The 25,026-nt window shown below is 43.0% G+C and overlaps 1 protein-coding gene across 3 annotated transcripts; it reads left to right on the top strand.

The window, feature by feature from the left end:
- The first annotated feature begins 1,467 nt into the window (after window positions 1–1,467).
- Window positions 1,468–23,111, top strand: SAR1A (secretion associated Ras related GTPase 1A). Of its 3 annotated transcripts, XM_074232447.1 has the most exons (8): window positions 1,494–1,598; window positions 8,912–8,987; window positions 14,053–14,123; window positions 14,254–14,373; window positions 14,798–14,863; window positions 16,448–16,551; window positions 20,333–20,464; window positions 21,640–23,111. In XM_074232447.1, the coding sequence occupies exons 3-8, from the start codon at window positions 14,066–14,068 to the stop codon at window positions 21,754–21,756; spliced, it is 597 nt and encodes a 198-aa protein (XP_074088548.1). In that variant the 5' UTR covers window positions 1,494–1,598; window positions 8,912–8,987; window positions 14,053–14,065; the 3' UTR covers window positions 21,757–23,111. The 3 variants fall into 3 exon arrangements, with proteins under 3 accessions (XP_074088550.1, XP_074088548.1, XP_074088549.1); XM_074232449.1 differs by lacking the exons at window positions 1,494–1,598; window positions 8,912–8,987 and adding an exon at window positions 1,468–1,487; XM_074232448.1 differs by lacking the exon at window positions 8,912–8,987.
- Window positions 23,112–25,026: the final 1,915 nt, after the last annotated feature.

Here is a 25,026-nt window from a genome sequence, read left to right as displayed (position 1 = left end):
ATATATGTAGAGAATATGTGGATGGATGTAATACACACATGTAGATTCACAGAAAATATTTATTGTTTAAATATTTATATGTTTTATGCTATTTATAGATATTTATGATATTTGTAATGTACATTCATATTATGATTGTAATATATTATTATTTATATTATTTTTGTTCAACTTATCTCTAAACAGGTTTTCATTTCATTTGTATGTTCATATATTAATGTTATATTTATATATTAATGTCCTGTTTATATAACATATTTTAATATTGTTTTAATATATTATTCCTGTATCTAGATGTCTATATAGTAATGATATTTATATATTTGCAGTTTATATTTTATTTAGATGTTCTATAATAATGTAAACATTTTGTTACTTATATATTTGTATATAGTATGCATAAAGTATTTTATATTTTACTGATGTTCACATCATCATATTTATATATTGATATCTATCTAAAGTATGTCTCTATACTTATATCTATAATATAGATATTATGTTACACATTATAACATCTATATAATACCTCTGCATATTATATAAGATAGATATTACATTATATATTATAATTCCTAGAGAGCTATATATCATGGAATATCTATATACTATGTATTCATATCTATGTGATATGTCATAGTATGTGACACAGATGTCATACATAACACTATCTCCACACGATCTCTGTATTTCTATCTGTATAATCTATGTAGCATTCTGTACTGTAGATGTTGGACGATTTCCACCTTCGTCTCCCTCCCCGGGCCTCCGGGCGCGCCTGTCTCGGGGTCACGGCCACGGCCTCCGGGCGCGCTTGTCTCGGTCACGGCCACGCACGAGCCTGTCCCACTGGGCCCGCGCCTCGGTCCACGTGTGCGGTGTCCCCAGGCCAGGGCGAGGAGGCGGCACGTTTCGGGAAGGAATGTTCTGGAGCCCGGGAGGGCGGCAGAGCCACCACGAGGCGGGGCCGGGCATGAGGCGGGCACGGATTCGCATCCGGGGCTTCCGGGTGCCGAGGCCGGGGCGCGTTCCCCGCGGGAGCCCACCTTTCGGGGCGGCCCCGGGCAGCCTCTTCTCGGGGCGCCCGGCCGCGCACCCCGTCTCACAGCTGGGCCGCCCCGCGCAGACGCCCCTCCCCCGCCATGTGTTAAGCCTTGGCCGTGCGCCCCGGCCGGGGTGCTCTCGGGGAGCGGGGTGCCGGCCCCCCGCCTCTCCGGCCCTGGCGAGCGCCCGGGGCGAGATTCGCACCCGGGCCGGGGGAGGGGCGGAAGCGGAGCGAGGCGCCGCCCCCGGCGAGCCGCCCCCCCTCCCGGTACTGCCACGTCTCGCGCGCTCGGACGCCCGGCGGGGGCGTGGCCTCCGCTGGCCCCGCCCCGCCCCGCCCCCTCGCGGCCGGCTCGCAGGCTCGGGAGTGGAGGGGGCGGGCCCGAGGGGGAGGGGCGCGCTTCCGGACGCGGCCGGGGGCGGGGCGCCGTGACGTGTTTCCGGTGAGTGGCGGGCGGCCTCGGGGGCCGCTGTTGTGTCGGGCCGGTGCGGGAGAGGGAGGCCGGGAGCCGCCGCAGCCGCCGCGCCGCCCCAGGAGCCCCCGGCGGGCCCGAGTGAGTGCGGGCCGGGGCCGGGGCCGGGGCCGGCCGGGCGGGGCCGGCCGGGCGGGAGCGGGCGGCCGGGCCGGGCCCGAGGGGAGGGCGGGGGAAGTGACACGCAGGCGGCCGGAGCTTCCGGGCCTCGGCCCCCGCCCGGCCCAGGGCCCCTTCGGGGGCGGCCCCCGGGCAGGCCCGGGCGGAGGCGCCGCGGGGCGGGGGGCACCCCGGCCCTGCTTCCCCTCCCCCACCCCGGCCCTGCCTGCGCCCCCACCCCGGGCCCCGCTCCGGAGGCCCAAGGTCACCCGGGGGGCTCATCCTGCTCCCGGGGGGCTTCCGCGGGGGCGCCCTGGGGGCTCAGTGGGGGCGCCTGGGCCGGCCGGGTGGGCCGGGGGACGAGGAAGGCCTTGGCGGACAGGTCGGGCAGGGCCGGCCCGGGCTGGGGGTGCAGGAGCCGGCGGGTCAGGCCGGGTGGGCCCGGGCCCCCGCCCCTCCTCCAGCTGTCCGGGTCCAGCGGCCACACGGGGCCCGGGCCGGCCGGACGTGGCCCTGGACGCGGGGGACACCGGGGCCTCAGAGCTGGGCGCTCGGGCTGGCCTTGGCTTGGCCGAGGAGCACCCACTGCAGGTGGCCTGCATTCCCACGTACCTGGGTGACTGGGTGGTGCGGGCAGCAAAACAGGAAGTTAAGAAAAGAGGAGGGTGTGAGAGGAAAAAGTGATTTCAGTTTCGGACTTGTTGGGTTGGAGATGCTCCTGGCACAATCCTAGCATCTGCGGATGGGCCGGAATGCGGCGGCCAGGGGGCCTGGCCTTCAGGAGACCTAGGGCTGGCCTGGATCTAGGGATCTGGGGGCTGACAGAAGCCGTAGTTGAACCCCTTGGAGATGATGGGGTCACCAAGAGATGAGATGGGGAGAAAAGAAAGTTGGGAGACAGCTCTGGAGTCCACTGAAGTGGAGGAGAAGAAAGAGAGCGGGCTCCAGGGGTGGGGGAGATACAGAGAGGTCAGGAAGGAGCAGGACGGAAGGCCAGGCCATGGGGGTCAGCTCAAGGCTCCTCAGTCACCTGGGAGAGAGCCAGGGGAATGAGGGTGGAAGCCGGACTGCTTGGAGACACGAGGCCGAGAGAGGAGGGCTGGTGCTTGAGAGTCCTCTCCGACACTCCCTGGCTGTGTGAACTTAGGCTGAGTTTGGTCTCCTTGGACCTTCTTGGAACGGGGACTGCACCTCTGTGGCTGTGTGGTGTGTTGGCATCTATTTCACATCACATCTCCTTGGTCACGCCCCTGCCTTTGCACAGGCCCGGTGGCAGCTGCCCCCCCCCCCCCCCCACTGCCCTCCTCTCCTCTCCCACTGCCCTCCCACCTCAGAATTCCCAGTGTTGTTCAGGGCTTAGTTCTAGATGCAGCCTTTTACCCGAAGCCTTTTCTGTCCCAACCAAACCCTCCTTCCTCCAGCTCCTCCAAGATTGCCTTGCATTTATTTTATAGGTTCTTAGCTGTGTTGTCTTCTTTGAAATGTCAGCTCTCTGCAGACAGGGATTGTGACCTGTATGTTTGTGTGCCATGGTGCTTGTTGATAGATTCTGGACTATGGGCAAGTCTGAGATCATTTAAACCTTTCAGGACCCAGGCAGCTTTGAGGCTCTTTAGTAACAGCTCCCCTTTGTCTAGAGAGTCTTTAAATTTTCAAAGCACCTTACATGTCTTACTTCATTCAATCCTTACACCTACCCTGAGAAACAGGGACTCTGCATTGCTGATCACAATCAACGAGGGGAGTTTTCACAGAGAAGTTAACCATCGTGATGACTGGACAGTGCCAAAGGAAGAGAATGATGGGCCATACAGGGTTGTGGTGAGAGAACTAGACACTGCCCAGGAATTTGGTCAGTTTGGTAGATCCTTTCCTTCCCCATTTCAGAAAAATGAGCTGGTTGGATTAGAACAGGCTTCTTCGGCTTTTTTGTGCCAGCACTCCTGTGGAAGTCTGGTGACACCAAGGAGCTCTTCTCAAAGCATAAAAAATAATACAGAGAGGACTACAAGGGAAACAGATGATGTTGCAATATAATAAAATAGGAAAATGTAAAGACAAAAATATGAACCACAAGTTAAGAACCTTTGGATTATGTTTTATCTCTGGGACCCCATCTATCTCTGAGACCTTTGATTTAAGTTGTATGTGAATTTAAAAATTTTCTTGTGCCTTTTACATATTTTACTGAAAGACGGAGAGACAGACAGATGGTTAGGAAGAAGTTATTTTCCTCACCCCACATTAAGTAGCAAAGAAATTTTGAAGCCAAATTAAGAACTAAACCTTCTTCCTTCTTTACTTCCTTTTCCTAGGCTTTACCGTATAAAGAACTGTAGGGTCATCTGTCCAACCCTTCACTTCATACTAGGAGAAACTAAACCCAAAGGAGGTAGCCTGGTAGCAACAACATTGGGCCAACCTGGGCTAGTGGATGGCAGAATGGCATCTCACTGAGTGTTCACTCCTTCAATCCTCCATGGTCTCATTTGCCCTTGTTGAGTCAGTGGGAATGCCTTAAATTATCACCCCCTGCTCTCTTTGCCAGTGATTGCGTAATTCAGGAGGGCAGGTCTAGACATGCTATTTTTTTTTCCAGTTTACCCCCACACAGGATCATGAAATAGATTCATTTTTAAATTTCTTTGAATTTTCTTAAAAAGTTGTTTTTTTCTATCATTTCCCTACAATTTCCTACCATCCCCTGCAAGATGGACTCTCTTTTATGACAGAAAAAAAACCAAATAACAGAAACATCTGACTCCTGGTCCCCATGTAACAATGTACTTCTTTCTGCCCTTAGGGAAAGAGGTATGCTTTATTTCTTTTCTTGGATCTTCATTTGTTTTTCCATTTTTAGTTCGATTGAGGATCATAGATTCTGAGATCATTTAATTTTTCCTCATTTTACAGATGAGGAAACTGAGATTCTGAGATGCCAATAAAGATAGAGTTCTTTTTTGAACTCAGGTCCTCCTGACTCCAGAGCTGGAGTCTACCCACTGAACCACTTAGCTGTCCTCATGGAGTTCTCTTTTAACCTTTTTCACCCCTGGTGATCTAGGTCCATTTGAAACACCTCTAGCCCTCAGACTTAAATCTGTGACTTAATGAAGGTGGGACAGGGTTCCTAACCTAAGGTCTTTGGACTTTAAAAAAGAGTGTGTGTGTGTGTGTGTGTGTGTGTGTGTGTGTGTGTGTGTGTCTGTCTGTCTGTTTAACTACAAAATGGTATGTTACTTTTCTCCAACCTTCACTCCAGGCTTTTCCTCTGATTGTCTCCTATGCCTTAAAGGCTCTTCTTTCTCATCATCTCCTTACTTCCATGGCTGCTTTTAAGTCCCAGCTAAAATCCTATGTCCTATAGGAGTCTTTCAGATCCCTCTTATTTCTTGTGCCTTTCCTCTGTTACTTATCACCTCTTTTTCTGGCTATACCTTCTTTGCACATATTTGTATGTTGTCTCTCTTGTGCTTAATAAATACGTATTGACTGACTTTATAATCCTGTTTATTTTATTTTTTTACACTTAAAAAGGGATTCATAACAAAAAAATTAAGAACCCTGACTTAAATGAGTTTTTAAGTCCTCAATCATCTGAAGTTTGGAATGTTATCAACCGTAGACCTTTTACACAAGGCTAAATCAGCTTTTCTATAGCCTAGGACCCTGAACCCCTTCCTTCTTGTCAGTCTACTAAAATATCACTTAAACATCTTTATTTCTCATTTTGGAAATCCCCTAAAGTTACTTTTCACAGAGGCATGATCATTATGATTTTTTAATCCTTTATGTTTTGTATGCATCACTGTTGAGAAGGATGAGCAAGACCCTTAAACAAATGAGTTTTTGACATGGATCTTGCCCCAAGAAGTGAAGATTCTCAAGTAATAGAAGAAGCTGTAGAATGGGAACTTTATTATGTCTTTTGTTTTTACATTTCATCCAGTATTTTCTCTCCTCCTAGACAGCCATCTCAGACAAGAATTTTGTGTAACCTTTGGATCTTCTGTTGAGTTGTGCTAGATGACCTTTAGGGTCTTTTTTTTTTTTGGTCTAATCCAGGTTTTGTAGCTTTCGTTATAAGCAATAATCCCAATGCTTTGGCCTAGAAAGAGCCCTTAAATCTTGGAGCCTGCATTTTACATGAGCAGAATGTAGAATAGTAGGTAGGAAATTCTACCTGGCCATAATTTAATTTGTGATAAAGAGAATGGCTAAAGACTTAGCATTTGTAAACCTGGGTCCTTTTCCAAGCTAATTTGACTAATTCTGGGTTTGAACTTTTTATGATGAAGTTGGATGGAAGTTCTTTCTACAACAGAGAACCTGGGGGCGGCTAGGTGGTGCAGTGGATAGAGCTCCGGCCCTGGAGTCAGGAATACAATAGAGAACCTGAAAAATAGTAAGGTAATTTTTAGGTAGCAAGTTTTAGTCATATTCAGATTACAGGGTGTGAAGGTAAGTTTTTTTTTTCCCTCGAGGAAAAAAACTTATCCTTAGTAGGTTTGAGAAGAGCTGCTTTTTAAGTCAGATTAAACTGACTCCAATGAATTATAGCAAATCTCTAGGTATAAGCAGTAGATCATTTTGAAGTATTAAAATACATTGATCTGTCTGGTGGGTTCTGTGAATTCATTCTCCCTTTTTCTCCCCCTTTCCCCTTATCCTATGGTCATGTCTTTAACCAAATCATTGAGCTTTGTTATTCATTTGTTAAGACCCAGCCCTGAAAGTAGCATGCCTTGACTGGGATGTTGAGGTGGGTGTGATGCCTTTTTCTATGCCAGGCTTTCTTCCAGTGCCCCCGGGGCTACATTCTCTTAGAACCTTCCTTCTTGGAATGTGGAAGGGCAGCTGTATTTAGAGTGTAGGACTTGAATTTGATTCCTGCTTTTGCTACTTAGTACCTTTGTGTTTGACCAAGTTACTGAACTTTTCTGGGCCTCATTTTCCTCAATTGTTACATGATGAGATTGAACAAAATAACTTTCAAAGTTCTTTTCACTTTTAACTCAGTTTTCCTAGATTTCTTCCTCCCAGATTTCTTTTATCCTTTGGTGTTCACTGAAATTTAATTTTGTCCTGAAAAGATACATCTCTTGGCACCTTTAGCACTGGCCACAATTTCTCTGATTCCCTGGCACTTGAGGTTCAGAGAAGGAGTTGGCATATTTTCTGATCCACAGGGTCACTTATAGATCCTTCCTCCCAAGTGTATTCTATCCTCTTCAGTTCTCATGATTGTCATCTTTGGGATTATGGATCACACTCTCAATACATTTGATCAACACCTGATGCTCCATCATTTTTCCCAACTTCAGCAATCCTTGGCCTCCAGTCCCTAGCCTCTCCATTTACTAGAACCTTTTTTTTAATTTGTTGTAATACTTTTTTTTTTAGGTTTTTGCAAGGCAAATGGGGTTAAGTGGCTTGCCCAAGGCCACACAGCTGGGTCATTATTAAGTGTTCGAAGCCGGATTTGAACTCAGGGACTCCTGACTCCAGGGCTGGTGCTCTATCCATTGCGCCACCTAACCGCCCCTATTATAATACTTTTTATTGACTTACAGCCATAAATTTTATTTTGTCTTTTCAGATTTTTAGAGAGTTTGATTCTTCTGCAAGACTGTTTTTCTTTTCAATTCTTTCTTCTATAACTCTTATTTCTTTTCCAGTTTTTTACTTTGGCACTCTTTATTTATAAAATCATTTAAAAAAAACTTTGTTTCATCTGTTCCATGAATGCTAATTGGGTTTATGGCCAAGCTATGTTTTTCTTAGAGGCTTTGCTGGTAGATGTTTCAGAATCATTCTCTTCTGAGTTTGTATTGTAACCTTCCCTAACACCAGAATGGATAGAGGGAGGGTGTGTGTGTGTGTGTGTGTGTGTGTGTGTCTATGTCTGTCTGTCTTCAACTTCTGCATCATACTTGATGGATCAGGTTTTATAGACTTCAAGAGGGAATGTCTGGCCTTGCCTTCTATGGCTTTCTAGGGGAGTTGAGTTATAACCTGGGCCCATTTATATGGAACTCTTTTTATTGGTAGAGACCTGAAGTACCACAGAGCCCCAAAGAACCTCTTGAATTGAAGAGACTTCAAGCAGATCCAGAGAGCTTGACCTGAGATCCCAGGTTACTCCTGGGGGTCCAAGCCACAGAACCTGTTGATTTCTGAACTTGCTTCTACTTGGTAATAGGACCAGTGACCACTCCTTATCCTGCACTGCCCTCTTTCTAAGTGGAGTCTGTGACCTCGAAGTGAGTTCCAAGGAAAGATCTCCCTGTTGGCAACTGCAAGACACGGAGCCTCTTCCTAAGTGTGTTCCCCTTGGTGGGCTCCTGGCCAAGTCTGGTCCCCAGAGTATGCAGAATTCTTTCTATGTCTTATGTTTAGCTGGATTAGAAAGTTTCTTCTTGTAAAGAAATCTGTCCTTGGACTTCCCAATCAGGATTTAGTTTAGGTCTGTGGAGGAGGTAAAAGGGAGAGAGGAGGGAACTCTCCAGATTCCTTTCTGCTTCTCAGACCTGAGCTTTGCCCTCCTTTTAGAGGAATACATTCTAACTATCAACAGTCATGTGAACAAATTCTCTAAATCACTGATAATTAGAGAGGTGCAAATTAAAGCCACTTTGATGTACCTTTTACCACCTGTTAGAGTGGATGGGCAAAGCTGACAAAGGAGGAAAATGCCAAATGTTGGTGGACCATGGGAGCATTAATTTTGGAATTGTGAATTGGTTCAGCTCTCCTTGAAGGTCATTTGGACTTGACCCAGCTTCTGATAGCAAGCCTATAGCTGAGGAAATCTATGGGTCTGTGTACAGAAATATTGAGAGCAGCTCCTTATGGGAAGCAAAAGTGAGAAGCTGCGAGACTGGAAGCCCTCCTTTGGAGTACATGAGTGTGATGGGTGTTTCCAGGTGCCTGTCCCTGCTTTCAAGGAATTTGGTCTTATTGGTTTGATGATATCTGTCAGTCAAATGATTAAAGAAGGAATAAACTGGCATTCATTTCAAGAGTCCTCGTACTTGGTGCAGCCAGTTTCCCCACCTTTAGGCACAAGGCCCTAACCCTTCCAAGGATAACAACTTGCATGTCTAGAGGGCATTTGAGTGCTTTATGGTGGGCTTCCATATTTTTGTCAGTCCTCTGAGGAGAGTCTAAAAGTGCCTACTATGCAGAGCATCAGGGGAAGAAGCAACATCCAACAGTGGTTTGTTTTGTTTTAAACACAAAGAAAATCACCTTGATAATCAAGGAACTTACATTATTAAAAATCTTGTTTTTAGGCCCAGTGAGTGTTGATAATCTTTCCTAAAGAGCATGAACTACAACTGAATGTAAATCTCAACTTTCTCCAAACTGGTAGGTTAGACCTTGGTTATTTTATAAACTTGTTCACCAGTGCCTCCTCTCTCTGAAGAAAGAGTCTCAGCCCCTAGTAAAACTAAAAAACAAAACAAAACAAAAATGACTTTTTGCTGTTTGAAAGCAGTTTATCCAATAGCACATCAAACAAATACAAAAGCACCCATCAGTGGGAAGGGGCCTAAAGGAGAGATCAGAGGAGGTTGTTTTGAATAGAGCTAGTTCCTGGTGTGAGGAGGGCATGAGGACCCCTCCATTGTGCCCTTGTTACCCCAGTATCTGTGATGGGAGATATGGGAGTTGGGGCCAGGAAGAGGGTCATGGTTCCTTGGAACTTGAGGGCCTCTGGGGTAGCTCACTTTTGAGAGGATGGGCTGGCAGCCCAGGTCTATGGGATGATTAAAGCCATGGAGAGAAGGCAGCTCATCAGCTGTTAGTGTGCTTCTCTTTTCTTTGCCAAGCACAGAGCTTTGGGTTGGGAAGAATGAGACAAGAGTGGCTAATTGGGAGTTAATTGAAACTTAAGATAAAGAGTGCTGCCAAGCTAGTCACCAACCAAATGAACTGTGTCCTCAAGGCCTTAGAAGGCTTGCAGGTGTGATGTGAAGATTGTGAAAGGTGGGCTAAGAACCAGACAGGTTGCAGAGAGGACTAGTGGGTGAGTTGCTTTAAAAAGAGAGTGGATCATGTCATGCCCACCTCTCAGGGCAGGGACTAGCCTAGTAGAGATGTCTACTCATGCTTTCATGTGGGCCATGTGATTATACTCTTAGATGTTTTTGGGTTTTTTTGAATTATAGATTGGAGAGTTGATACTAATATGTTGATGTCTCCTTGGAGGAGAAAGTATTTGAGAGATTCTATCTGTGACTTGTTTGATGTTTTTATTGGTGACTTGGATAAATATATGCCTAACAAATTTTCCAGTGTTATAAAGCTGGGAGGGAAGTCTTTCACTTTGGATAATCAAGTCAGGGTCCAAAGAGATCTTGGCAGACTAGAATTTCTAGTAAAGCCAAATCTAAGAAGATGAAAATTAAGAGATGTGAATCTGAATCCTTATATTTGGTTTCAGAAAAATCACCTTCAAAGATAAAAGTTTGGGGAGGCAAAGTTAGCCATTTTTAGTTTTAGAGGGGTTTTGATAGTCTTATAAGTTCATTACAAATCCCCAGAGACCCTAGGCAGAAAAAGCCAAAGCAGCCTTGTACTCTTTATGTGATCATTCCACTGCAGACTGCTTCTTGAGAATTCATATTGAGTGACCACATTCATTTTAGGGAAGGACTTCAATAAATGAACTTGAGAGGGTCTAGAGTATTGATTTCTTTCTGAAGTGGGGGCCAGGGCCCCTGGGAGGAAGAGGCCATGCATTCAGCTTCATCCTCAGCTTTTGTCTGCAACATAAACACAGCTACCCTTATTCCCCAACCCTTTCCCACTGGGCCCTCTCCTACCACCCTCAGGCATTTATAACTTTTCCTGCTTGCCATTGGGAAACTGCCCCAACCCCAGGGCACCCCCTGGTTTGTCCGAAGGCTCTCAAAAAGCAGATTGTGTCCAGGGTTGGGGTGTCAAGGAATAACCTGATGGGAACTCCCCCTTTTTTGCTTTGAATGGGACAATGATTGACTAGTGTGATGATCCTAGATCTCATTACTGTCTTTCTCCCCCAAACTCACCCCTTTTCCTTATTATTATTTAAGAACACATCTATTTAGGTTCACATCCTTGGGACCATTTCAGTGGCTCGCTATTCTCACCCCATTCAGCCAGGCAGCTGAAACAGGTCTCATGTCAGGTGTTTTTTCATAGCCATCCATCCCCTCTGCTCCCTGATTGGTATCCTTCCTTCAGCTTCTTGTCCTATTTCTTTTTGCACACTCCTGCTACGATGTGACCCTGTCATCCCCTTCTCGGTAGACTTCAGGAGCTTATTAAATGCCTACTTTAAGCTTGCAGCTGTTTGAAGTGCTCAGAATACAAAGGAGGGAAAAGCAGTCCCTGGTCTTTATGAATTCAAATATTATTTCAGATTCATTGCATCTACTTTAGATTTCTGTTTGTATGTAAGTTTTATAATCTGTATAAGCAGTGCAGTAGCACATGTATACAAGAAGCGTGTGCAGGTTTTTGTTTTTTAACTAATAGTGTGTAATCAGAAAAGATTAGAGACCACAGGTCTGAAGGAAGGTGATCAGAATGCTCAAACAACCTGGAAATCACACTCTTAAGCATTTGGGAGGAGGGATCAGATTCGTTTATCCTGGGGGAGAGTAGATTTGAGGGGACATGATAGTTGTCTTCAAGTATTTGAAGGATTAGCAAGTGGGAGGAGGAAGAGGAGGAGGAGACTTGTTCTATTTGGACCCTGAGAACCAAACTAAGGGCTATGGGTAGAAGTTTTAGAGGTCAGAGTGTCCTAACCTAAATTAGTGTTGTTCACAATTGAAATGAATTGCCTTGGAAAGCAGTTGGTTCCCCCAGAGGCTTTTAAGTTAAAGGCTATTAAAGTTTGGCTCTCTGTTCCTTAGACTCTTGACCCTTTAGCCCTTTAGATAGTTTTACTTTTGTTTTTTGTCCTTGAATTCCTTGCCCTGTCATAGATCATCCTTGTTTTTTTTTTTAGTTTTGGTGAGGCAATGGGGTTAAGGGACTTGCCCAAGTGACACAGCCAGGCAATCATTAAGTGTCTGAGTCCGGATTTGAACTCAGGTCCTCCTGACTCCAGGGCCTGTGTTCCATTCACTGTGCCACCCAGCTGCTCCAGATCATCTCTTTCTAAACCTCAGTGCTGGACTATTTTTAACCTTCTCAGTCCCAATTTAGTGTGATACTTAGACCCATGAAGTTTGCCACTCAACAAGGCTAACTCATTAGCTTACTCCAGTCCTCTTTTGTCCAACTTGACTCTCAATTTCCCATTCTTTGCGATAGCTGTTGCAAATCTTGTTCCCAAGGCACTTGCATCTCCCTTCACCTTTGCAGTAGAGGTTTTAGCTTCATACTTATTTAAAAAAAAATTCCTTGAGGCAATCAAATGAGTTCCCTCTTTTTCCCTCAGGGATCAATATCTTTTCTCAGTCTCTCCTCCTTTGCTGTAGTCTTTTTTATTTTGCAAGGGAAATGGGGTTCAGTGGCTTGCCCAAGGCCACACAGCTAGGTAATTACCAAGTGTCTGAGACCGGATTTGAACCCAGGTACTCCTGACTCCAGGGCCAGTGCTTTATCCACTACACCACCTAGCTACCTAAGTAGGTACTGTTTTTTAACAAGGACGATTTTAACTTCTCTGCAGTGGGCAGAGGTCAAATGATTGTGGTTTCAGAAATGGAGTGGTCAGAGTTTAGAAATCAAACAGGTGAGGTAGTCAGAAGTTAGGAGAGCAGCACTCCATGGCGATCTGAACTTAGAGGAGATGGCAGGAGAGACAACAGCCTCATGCTTTTGTTTTGGTGTGGTTTGTTTCTGGACCTGTGACTTCATCAGCTCCTGGTGAACATCTCCCTCTTCCTGGGTAGGTCAGCGCCTTCTCTTCAATTTGAGTCTTAGAGAAGGGAAGTGACTGTGAGTCGTAGAGGCTAACTGTCCACTACCATAATTGCCTTTCTTTCACCAGAAATGGATATATTTAATGTTAAATATAAATAACATTTTTGAAAATTTAATCATTCTGATTATAATTGGGGAGTTATTTAAAGGAATGGAGACAAAAGAGAAGTCTTACGTAATGTGACTAGTTATGGCATAGTTTGTCTGCTGTGTAAATTTAGATCTTAAATTAGGGTGTACCTGTTCTAGGCTTCTGGCCAAGTTCCTCCTTCCATTTCACATAGTACTCATGACATAACATATATTTTTTAATTAGCAAAAATCTACCTTTTCTCCCTCCCTCCATTGAGAATGGAAGGAAAACAAAACCACATTTATAAATGTGTCAGCAAGCACAACAATTAGCCAATTCCAAGTACATTAGCTAATTCCAAAGAATGTGTCTCATTCTGTACTCTGACCTTCGCCTCTTTCTTGGGAGGTAGGTGACCTGTTGTTAGATTGTTTTCCTGCTTCTTTTCACTGCATCCTGCATCATGATTTCTTATATTTACAAATTAGATGACTTATGTAGTTCTGAAGGTTTGCTAAATACTTTTGTGTTTCAATGTGAACATAAAATTCCCCTCTGAAGTAAATGCTCTGAGGATTACTAATGCCATTTTCAGAGAAGATCTGAGGTTTATAGAAGTTAAAAGATTGAAACCATGATCACAGAGCTGTTGGGTCAGGCAGGACTTGAAGACTCCAAGTCTAACCTTCTAAAGGAAGCTGAGAGAGGACATTCTGGAATGGTGATGAGTGGGAAGACTGGAGAGAAATCACTTCAGCACTTTCAAGGGCAGAGTGGGATAAGATCCCTTTTTGGCAGAGAGATGTGCTGGGGAGAGTCATGGGCTGGGCAGCTGGAGTGTAGTGGAAAGAGCATGAGACTTGGAAATGGGAAGACCTGAGTTCAAATCCAACTTCAGCTGCTACCTTGCAACATAATGCTTCCAGGGGTGTTGTTTTGATCAGATGAGATAATACTGGTCACAGTGCCTGTCAAGTGTTCTCTAAATGCAGGCTCTTATTTGCTATTGTTTGTGTTTTTTTGTTTGTTTGTTTGTTTTTTGTGAGGTAATGGGGTTAAGTGACTTGCCCAAGGCCACACGGCTAGGTAATTATTGAGCATCTGAGACCGGATTTGAACTCAGGTACTCCTGACTCCAGGGCCGGTGCTTTATCCATTGCACCACCTAGCCGCCCCGCTATTGTTATTAATACCAACATTATTTGGAATTAATGAGCTGGAGTCCTAGTTTTGCTGCTTCCTATGTCATCCTTGGCAAATTACTTTTACTCTTTGGGACTTAGTTTCCTTATGTCTAAAATGGGGGGTTTGGGCTAGATACCTGTTAGGGACCTTCTAGCTCTAAGTGGCAATTTTCAACCTTAGTGTTGTGTTGTACTGTGAGTTTTAAGTACCTGTACTGTTCAAATGAATGATTGCTGTTTGTTTTTTTTATAGTTGAGCTGCGATAATGTCCTTCATCGTGGAATGGATCTGTAATAGTGTCAGCAGCGTCCTGCAGTTTTTAGGTAAAGAAGGTTTTTTTGAAATATGTTTTAGATTTAAAGCTTTGTATTCATCTCCTTACAAAAGGTAAAAGTGAAAAATCTGTTCCAAATTGAATGAGGTTGTTTTAATTTTTGTTTCTTTCATGTATAGGACTCTACAAGAAATCTGGAAAACTTGTGTTCTTGGGTTTGGACAATGCAGGCAAAACAACCCTTTTGCACATGCTCAAAGATGACAGATTGGGCCAGCATGTTCCAACACTACATCCAAGTAGGTCTGAAGATGCCCAGTGGCATCTCCTGCTTCTAGAGAGTCATATCAGAGCTAAATTGGAGTCTCAGTTGTATTGACACAAATGTAAAAGGGAAAAAAAAGTCACTTAGAAACCATGCTGTAAGACACATTCAAATTGTAAAGACCTAGATAACATGCTATTTGAATTTCTTTATGTGGTGGCATTTTAACTCATAGTCTGGTCATGAAACTAGGACTCATAATAACTTGACTTGTGAGAAGAAGCCAAAAATAGAAATTCCTCTTGTAACCATTTAGGATAATTAGGGGATTTCTTCTCTTGGCTGAATGTACATTCTCTAATATATTAAACACACGATCATATTGTTGATGTATTATCTGTCATTAGGTTTTAAGTTAAATTGAAAGAGATGGGTTTTCTTTCCAACCTTTTTTCCAGCATCTGAAGAGCTGACGATTGCAGGAATGACTTTTACAACCTTTGATCTTGGTGGACACGAACAAGGTAAGAGATAGTTTAATAGTGTATTGTAGTTAACATTAGATGCGTCTTTACTTATAATCGATCACAAAGGACCTTGGAGGTCATTTAGTTAAACCTCTTCATTTATAATTTGGATTTGAATCTTAATTCTAGGACTCCAAATCCAAAATTTTGCTACTATGCTAATTTGCATTTACATAAGGATCATTTAGTTTTCTTTTTAGACTTGATACATACTTAGCTTTCTTATTGCAAAGCAGCTTTAATATGTATAGCTTTAGAGAAATAATCAAAGTAGATCACTCTTGTTCTTGTACTTAGTTGACTCTCACATGTTTGCCAGATTTTTAAGACTGAAGGAGTCCAGTGGGCTAGGTGGAGCAGTGGATAGAGCACCGGCCCTGGAGTCAGGAGTACCTGAGTTCAAATGTGGCCTCAGACACTTAATAATTACCTAGCTGTGTGGCCTTGGGCAAGCCACTTAACCCCACTGCCTTGCAAAAGAAAACAAAGCAAACTTAAGACTGAAGGAGTCAAACTAATAGAAATGGGGATAAAAGGGAATAGAAATTTGGTATGAAATGTGGTTAATAAACCTCCTGTTGGAACATTGTCATTTTGTAGTAAGTGCTTTTATTGACATATAATTAAGTTTTTATTTTATTTATTTAGGATTGGTACTCTGTCTCTTTCAAAAGGACTTGAGGGGGCTTACAAATTAAAACAGTATAAGACAGGATATTTCAGGATTAAACAGAACAGAGATCATCTGAAAGAAGAAGCAGTAGATGTTTTTAGGCATCTCAGTTGAGCAGACTAGAGCGAATATTCAGTCAATGACTTTTGTCTTAAGCTTTGTGGCAACTAGGGCAAAGAGGGAAATGCTGGTAACTTAGTTTTCATTTTCTAGCAAGAGAGTACAAATGCATCTTCAAAGAGATTTTTTTCCCACGGAACTAAACCCAAGCAGGAATATATCACAGGGGTTTGTATATAAAGAACATTGACTAATGTAATCAGTATCTTGTTTGACTGAAAAGACATTTATCAAGGACATGCTCTTTGTCACACACTGGGAATGCAGACAGAGACAATTCCTGCTCTATGTTGGGCAGACTACACATGAGGAAGTTTCTACAGCAAGGCGGAGGGGTGGTTAGGCTCTACACTTAGTCCTCCCCCTTCCCCTCAGCTGGATTTTACTATGCAGGCTTGGTTAAGGAGGGCATGGCAACATTGCTAATGATAAGGCACAGTGATGAGGTGGACTATGGGGGTAGTAAGGAAGGGGAGATGGTTGGGGTATTGGTGGGGAGGCCTCAACCCAATCATTGGGTTCTTGTTAGATATTAAAAGGGAGAAAAACTGCTAAGCTGTATGATTTTCTTAACCTTTTACAAAGACACTGGACACATAGTGAACGTATTTATATAGAGTGAAACTCTTTGCTTCCTGCATGCATTGACTTAATATTGAGATAGAATTTGGTAAATCTGAAGGAGACCTAACTCAACACACTAATTAATATAGAATCCCTTTTGTTACCTTGTTTCCAGATTGTTCTCAGGAAAACAAATGAACATTTCTTGCATTCTGTCTTTTCAGCACGGCGAGTTTGGAAAAACTATTTACCAGCAATTAATGGGATTGTCTTCCTGGTGGATTGTGCGGATCAGCCTCGTCTCCTGGAATCTAAAGTTGAACTCAATGTATGTTTGTGGTCAGTTTTTTTTCCCAAAACTCTCCAACCTCAGTCTCTTCTTTACTTCCTATTGCTTTAATTTAGATATATTACAATGTTGAATTTTTGATTCAAATACTTTGACAATGTTTGTAGAATTCCTTTTTCCTTTCTCATATCTACCCCCAAAATATTGTATTATAAATTTTGTGCCTCCATTATTTCAGGGATCTGTTACTTTATTTGTGTGGTCCTTTATCTCTGCCATTGCACCTTGGTGACAGGCCTTTGTTAGTTGCTGTGGTTAGACCTTGTAGTCATCTGTCTGGTAACCTTCTCTAAACCTAGCTAGCTATATATTCAATTGATCTAGGGCAAATCTGGGTAACCAGCATTATTCTTGAAGGCTTTCTATCTTAGTGGAACTTATCAGAGGTTCCATTGTGTTCCATTGGCATACTTTTATAGACAATCAGGGTGACTTCCATACTCTCTGTAATCAGGCATGAGAATAAGATGTCGATGTTTATTGTGTTTGCAAGGAAAAACTTGAAAGTTTAAAGTTAAGAATTTAGTGGATTTTCTTAGTTGAATTTTCAGAATCAGTCCCCCCACCCCAAATTCAAATAAAAACCATTTGTTTTTTCCTGAAATGGTAAATAATCTGATACTGACTATGCATACATGTTCAATCATGTAAAACATATTTCCATATTTTTTGGAAGAAAACTTGATCCAGAAACTAAAAAGTGAAAAATAGTGTGCTTTGATCTGCATTCAGACTCCTATAATTTTTCTCTTTGGAAATGGATAGCATTTTTCAATCATGAGTCCTTTGGTATCATCTTGGATTCTTGTGTTGCTGAGCCTAGCTAAGCCATTCACAGTTGTTCATTGTATTATATTGCTGTTACTGTGTACATTGTTCTTCTGCTTCTGCTCACTTCACTCTGAATCAAGTTATTGTAAGTCTTAATAGGTTTTTTTGGTTGTATTCTGCTCATCATATTTTATGACACAATAGTATTTTTTTAACTAAAAGTGTATTTTATTTTCAGTTCAAGCAAGGTACTGAATAATGACTACTGTTACAGTCTCAACTGCTGAACATTAACATTGTTAGCATTATCTTTTTGAAAACCAAATAAAATTAATAAAATTAGATTAATCAAACTAGGTCCCTTTGGTGGCAATAACTGCTTCTGGATTTGTCCAGCAAATCAAGAGTCCTTTACAATTCTTGTTTAGTCTTTAATTCCTGTTGATACCTCCATATATGAAAGCTGAGAGCCTCCTGATGCACCGACAAAAAAATTAACAGCAAACAAGACTCCAGTTTTTAGGAATAATAACAAGGGAGTATCTTGATCAAATGAACCCTATAGCCATCAATACAGCAGACTGGGCTATGCTCAGTTTTTCTGCAGGCCTGGCCATGTCAGCCAATCCAGCACAAACCAACCCCCATTTCATAATGGGTGCCCAGAAAAATACAGTTTTAAGACCTGCCGGGTGGTTGTAGAGCAGCCTCAGCTTTTCGGGCAGCATCAGCTCCACCTTGTCGAGCATCCAGTGGTAGGTGGCCGTGCCCTCGGCGGAGATGTGGTGACCCAGCACAGCCAGTCACCTTGGCAGGCCTCAGCCAGCCGCCGCCTGCGCTCCCCCAGGATGCCCTTCTCTCCGGGTGGCGCCACACCATGCTTGTGGCAGCCCCAGGGCCCAGGGGAAGCTGAGGGGGTGGAGGCTCTGCCCTGGCCCCCACAATAGTATTCTATTACAGTCTTATACCACAAGTTCAGTCATTCTCTGATTGATGGGCATCCCCTCAATTTCTGTTTGTTCTCCCAGAAAGATACTATATTTTTGTACAAATAGGTCCTTTTCTTTTTTTTTAAAAAATCTCTTTGGGATATAGTATTATTATAGCTCTTTGGACATAGTTCTAAAGTTCTTTCCAGAATGATTGACTTAGTTAACTACCCCAGCAACAGTGTATTAATGTACTTGTTTTTCCACATATCTTCTAGCATTTGTCATTTTCCTTTTCTGTCATGCTAGCTAATCAGATAGATGAGAGGTGGTACTTCAGAATTCTTTTAATTTGCATGTCTTTAAATCAGGAGTGATTTAGAGCATTTTTTCATATGACTAGATAGCTTTGAGTATAGTCATAGATAACTTCATCAGAATTCTACCTGTTCATATCCTGGCCATTTATGATTTGAGTAAGGATTTATATTACAAATTTGATTCAATTTTCTGAGGTCTTTTATCAGAGAAACTTAGGGTAAAATTGTTTCCCAGCTTTCTGTTTTCATTCTAATCTTGATTGTATTGGTTTTGTTTGTGCATAAACTTTTAATGTAATATAAGCAAAATGATCATTTTAATTTCCTAATGCTCTCTCTTGTTTGGTTAGGTCTGACAGGTAAACTGCAGAATGAGATTTCTGTAAGCCATGTTGTGTAGGAACCCAAATTCAGGAGTTAAAGAATCTGTGTCTTCTGGTCATCGTGATGCTTTTTCTTGGCCTCTGTCCCTAATATGGTTTCTGCTCTCCCTGCTCCATTGGAAATGACCAACCTTTTGCAGTTCTCCATGCTCTCTTCAGCTTTTTTTGGTTCTGATACTTTTATATCTCTTGGCTTCCTCAGCATTCTACCATACTGACTTTTCTTCCTGTCTTTGTCTCTGAAGATCAACCTTGAATCAGCTTTTAGTTCAGATCTTTAAATTTTTCCCTGGTGGCTGTTGATGTCCTATATTCAACTCATCTGCAGACTCAGATGTCAGTCTCAACTACCCTGTCTCAATGAACCAGACTTGAAGTCTTAGTTTTTTGCTTCCCAAATCCACTAGTTCCCAAATTATGTTTCCAAAATTCCTTCAAAAATGTCAAGATGTCCTTTAAAATGCTGTCATTGCCTCTGTCATCGTCATCTTCTACCTAGGCTACCACAACAGCCTCTGTAACAAATCTCCTTTTTTGCCATCTCATCTCTGAACTTGTTGCCTCTAGAGAAGATCCTGTTCAGGAACCCAGTATGTTTAAGTTAAAGTCCACTTTGGCATGGCATTCAAGGCACTGCATAATTTATATACTCTTTCCTTGGCATACTTTGCCTTTATCTGATGTAGCTTGTCTTTGTCTACATTTGTTTAAGACCTTTTGCTTATTTCACCTTTCAGGAAACTTTCCTTTCTGATTATCCATCCAGTCCTCAGACCTTGAGGTCACATCACTGTGTGTATATCTCTCTCCTGCTTATGGATTCTTGTGTTCATTATCTGCTTCATGTCTGGTTATCATTTTTTTTAAATCAAGATATACCTTTGATCATATTTAAGCATTTTTCATATTTTCTTCAGTTTCTAATGCTGGACATAGATGCCCAGTTTGCCTGTTGAGTTAGATTCTTGACATGCTTGTTTATGAAACTATTGTGGTTTCCATTTAAATTGAGCTCCAGTAGATCTGCCTGAAAGTGTATTTGAACCCCGTGTGCACCCCAATTGTGTACTCCATAGCTAACCTGGTGTAGGACTGATAAGCCCTGAGAATAATGAGAGCTAGAGCAGCTTGGCTGTGGCCAGGCTCATCTGAACCAAATGGTTGGTTGTCACTGGGACAGCCAGGTTCCATTTGTGCAGTATTAGAAAGCAAGAGTTTCTACTCTGCCCAGCTTCTGTTTACTTGGTCAGTTATGAAAATTATTGGGGGACTGATGGCTCAAGGTCTATTAAATAGTAAATGTTGGCTCTCCATCCTTAGGCGTGTTTAAGAACTAACATTTGTGTCTTGTCTTTAGGCACTAATGACAGATGAAACAATATCCAATGTGCCAATCCTTATTTTGGGCAATAAAATTGACAGATCAGATGCGATCAGTGAGGAAAGACTCCGTGAGATTTTTGGACTTTATGGACAGACCACAGGAAAGGTAAGAGAGAAGCAGATTAGGGGGAGAAATACAGTCTTTAGCCAAAACTTTCCTGTTGAAGAATCTGGCTTTTAACTGTCTTTTGAGATGTTTGAGAAGATCAGAGCTTGGATTTACCCTTGTCTCTGAACAATATTTCTGCACACAATCCCTACCTTTTTGATACAGGTGATCTTTAAAATCAAGATGAGAATTTAGAGGAGGATGGTAGTAAAGGCAAAGTTATCACCTTAGTAATCTAGGCTTTGTTAGATTCTTTCCAAAATTTTGACAAATCTTTCTTGGAAGAACTTTTTTCCTGCTTGGCTAGATAGTCATTTTATCTAAGTAAGGAATTTGTTTCCAAAGAAGAGCATTTGTGATTTGATATTCCCTTCTGAGTCATAGATCTCAAATCATGTTATCCATTGTTCTAATTCCCTGGTGAGATACCGCATTTTTCAGATAAGGAAACTCTGTCTCTGAGGTTAAGTCTACAAAGCAAATGAGTAACAGAACAAGAATTAGAACATGAGTCTTCTGGAGGAGTAGACCACACTGGCACCAGTTGGAAAGATGAATCTGTTATATAAAACAGGTATGCAAGAGATAGAGACAGAGACACAGAGACAGAAAAGGAGATACAGAAAGAGGAGGGAGGGGGGAGAGAAAGGATGAGAGGGAGAGAAGGAGATTTAGAAAAGTTAGAGCAAGGATGTCCCAACCTTCTAAGCCAATGATGTGTTTTTGCTTGGATGGTTAACCTTTCCCTTCCTCCCCTGCCCATGGCTTTTGAGCACGTGTATCACCCTTCGACACTGTTTTCTTGTCCTTTCCCCACCCTCATCATCATTGTTCTTGTCTCCGCAAGTGTGATCTCTACACGTTGAAGTTTTTCCCTGAATTCAGTTGCACACATAGTGACTTATTAACAGTCTCATCTTTGAGAAGGATTGATTTGGTGACATATAGGCATCATCTGTCCCTTCCTTCACTCATAGTTGCTCAGAGTCTGCCCTGAAATTTAAATTGCTACTAATTCTTCTTGCCTGGGGTTCTTTGAGAGTTTTCCTGTCTTTTCCTTCAAAGTCACTAATCATTAGTTTAGCCTGGAGATGGGTTTTAGTGATTCCATGCCCAGGCTGCAAGACCACCGAGATTCTAATCACCTTTTCTCCTTGTTTTGACTCCTGTAGGGAAGCGTGCCCCTGAGGGAGCTGAATGCCCGCCCGATGGAGGTGTTCATGTGCAGCGTGCTCAAGAGGCAGGGCTACGGCGAGGGTTTCCGCTGGCTCTCTCAGTACATTGACTGAGGTGGGGGCAGTGAAAATAAAGCCTTTTACTTCTCTGGACTGATCCTGTTCACAGCTTCCTCGTGGACTTTTCTCTTATGACACGGAAAGCTCTCCGACAACATCCTGGCATTGGGAAAGCCAGGAGCAGCCTTGGGCAGCTCTCTGATGGCCCAGTGGTGACACTTGTTCTTTTCCACCCTTTGGCGGGGAGCGGAGTGCCTCCCCACAGGCTGGGCGAAGCTGGTTCTTGCTCTCTGGGGCTCTCGTCTGCCGGGGCGCTTTGCAGGGGCAGCTGAAAAGAACAACTTGTCTCACCACTGTAGTCGATAGAAAAAGAAAACGATTCTATTTTTTAAAAGTGTTATCAGTGTAATCCATGTCCCTTCCAACTTCTTCAGTTAACGTTCACATGTCCAGAGTCTATATTAGAGTTGTTGGGTTTTTTTTAAAAAACTATTTAATAGCATTTAGATATTTTACAAAAATACTGAGCAAGTTATATTTGAGACCCATAATAAATCTAGATTTGCGGAGGGCTGACTCTCTAGGCTCTCTTGGGCCAGGCCGATTCTGGATCAGATGCTTTCATGGCCAAGTAGTTGAGCAGGATCTCTTGGGGCTCACCCACCTTGGTGACTGCCTTGTCTTAGGAGGTGCTAGTTTGAGATACTTGTTCCCTCCTGCTGCAGGGACATCAGGGGTAGGTAGGCAACATCTTGGTGTCCAGTCTTGTCCACAGGCTTTCTGCAACAGTAGATTAGGGTCACAGTTATCAAAGGGGCTGATCATTTGCAAAAAAAAAAAAAAAAAAAAATTAGAAAAGTACACATTTTACTTGCTTATTGTAAAAAGGTTATGAATTTAAGCCAGGTTCTTCTTTTATACTCTTGAATTTTCACTCCTGCCTATAGCACCTTTTCCCTTCATTTTCAGTTATAAAAACACAAAACTGACTTAATCTTCCCCAGAAAGCAGTGGGACCAAAAGTAGACATGCTGCTTCATTGCATGCAGCAGATATTTTAAGTCATTTTTGCACGCAGTTTAGAGAACCATCTTCCAAAAGACATCTGATTCAGAGGGGAGCATTGACAGCTCAAGAGAAAGATTTTCTATTGATGGTCACTTGGGTTGAACTGAGCTGCTGAATTCAGAAGTTGGGTTCATGGGCTGTTTGAACTATTTCTTTCCCATAATTTACCCCTCCCCCATCAGGAATCCCCTTTGGGAAGTTTCTATCAGTTTCGTGGCAGGTCTTCAACCAGGAGCAAAATGCTCCTGTCTTGTTGACATCAGAAAATATATGTGTGTGTGTGTGTGTGTGTGTGTGTGTGTGTGTGTGTGTGTGTGTATTAAAATGCCCTGGAAACTGTACTTCACTACCTGCCTTTTAGGTCCTTGGCAATAATGACTAAAGAGAAAAACCTACCTTTACCTGTTGTTTAAAATTTATCCCCACCCAACATGGGAAGCCGCAAGGATGTTATTTAACAGAGTCTGGACTAGATTCAGCTTCTGGGAAGGTGAGAAATGGATCAGAGAATACTCTGGGGATGGGAAGGGTTGGTGATCAGACTTGATGTTGGAGTTCCCCATGGCCAAATACAGAAGCCATTCAGCACATGATAGATAGGTGAGGGTCTGAAGAAGTCTCCTTTTTGAATATTTTGCAATGGATATTTCTTAAAACAGCAAATCAACACAAAGTTTTTGTGGGTTTGAAAGGGGCAGATGGGATGTTTTAAAAGTGAACACATGTAGTTATCAATGAATGAATGAAATAGTGGCCTTGTCATTTTTTGCAAGAAGCTGCTCATAACTTCTTTATTTGGACACTTGAGAAAGGTGACTGCTTCAGTATCAAGCTAATTTTTCTCTGTAGTACGCTAGAAAGCCATTGCCCCAAGATAGGGCAATCTTCTGTGAAAGTGGTCTATGTTTACCACTGGAGAAAGAAGGGGCTCAGAGGGAGAGGAACCATCCCCCTGCCCCACAGTATCTGCATCATTCTACAGAGGCTGGTGGGAACAGCCAACAGAAGTTGAAAGTGGGACTACACCAAGGGTCCAGGGCCGCTTACAGACCTTACCGTGAATGGAAACTTCATTATGTTGTATCAAGGGGGTTGCTGTTCCCCTGTCTGGAAGAGTGAAGCAACCCTTGGCAAAAGGTCATTCTGTATCCCAAGCATTTTAATAAAAAGTTACAAAAAAAAAAGTTTGCCCCTGAATGCACTAATCTAGTCATAGTTTGAATATAGTGTGTGTCTCTTGTCCCTAGAAGGGAAGAAAAGGAGCTGAGGCCTATCTCAAAAAGGATCTGGTACATGGACTCTGAAATCTATATATACTAACTCATGTCAGTTTGTCAACAGGCATTTATATATGGTGTTTGTCTTTCAATCTCTAAGACCACATCATCAGGGAAGTGAAGCCATGACAAGTATGTGAATTAGATTTTAGTAGGGGTGCTGTGCTAAGTCATCAGCCTCACTTTCTCCTCCAGAGCCATCTGGGTCCAGTGGCCAGAGATAGGTCAGAACCACTGGAGATGGCCTTGGATGTTAGGCTTAGTCATAGAGCTAGTTGTGTCAAAAGTATCTGTGGCTGGATTTGAACTAAGGTCCCCGACTTGGAGTCTATCCAATGTGCCATTTAGTTGCCCTTAGGTATTTAAATAACTATCACATCTGATACAATGCTAGGAGCTTGGGCTACCAAAAAAAAAAAAAACTCAAGAAACTTAAATTGGGAGACAGTCTTTTTTTTTTTTTAAGTGTGTATAGGATAATCCAAGATAGGAAATTGGGGCATTAGCATGTTGGGGGGGGGGTCTGTGGGGGTTTCAGGAAAGCCTTAGACCTTGTGGAAGTTGATTCTTGAGCTGGATATTGTGTGACTGAGGAAGGATTGTGCTTGTGCCTTGGGAATGTGATAAAATGGGGAGAATGCGGAGGAGAGTTGGAAGGTGGAGTGGAGGACATGGAAGGGTATTAATGAGTAATGGTTGGAAGAGAAACCAAGCTTCTGCCCAATTCTAGTCCTCTTTCCACAAGGAGATATTTCAGTTTTAGAGGACCACAGATTGGGGATTAGCCCTGAAATTGTAGGGAGAGCATTTAGCTAAGGAGGGTTTTAAGGGAGCATTGGAGGGTGTCCTTATGGGCACCAGAAGCTAAAGGATGTCTCTATGCTCAGGTGAGAAGCAGGATGACCCTGCTCTGAGGTGGACAAGTCTCATCTTTGGCTTTGATGCCAGATTTAAAGAGTTTAAAGAGATGGCCCAGATT

Source organism: Macrotis lagotis, chromosome 4 (genome assembly GCF_037893015.1).
Source record: "Macrotis lagotis isolate mMagLag1 chromosome 4, bilby.v1.9.chrom.fasta, whole genome shotgun sequence".
Lineage (NCBI taxonomy): Eukaryota > Metazoa > Chordata > Mammalia > Peramelemorphia > Peramelidae > Macrotis > Macrotis lagotis.
The sequence above is the reverse complement of the archived record's forward strand: the minus strand, read 5'-3'. Positions and strand labels throughout refer to the sequence as shown.

Coding starts and splice junctions, on each gene's coding strand:
- SAR1A (XM_074232449.1), top strand. CDS start 14,066: ATGTCCTTCATCGTGGAATGGATCTGTAATAGTGTCAGCAGCGTCCTG. Junction 14,124..14,253: donor CAGCGTCCTGCAGTTTTTAG/GTAAAGAAGGTT, acceptor TTTCATGTATAG/GACTCTACAAGAAATCTGGA. Junction 14,864..16,447: donor TCTTGGTGGACACGAACAAG/GTAAGAGATAGT, acceptor CTGTCTTTTCAG/CACGGCGAGTTTGGAAAAAC.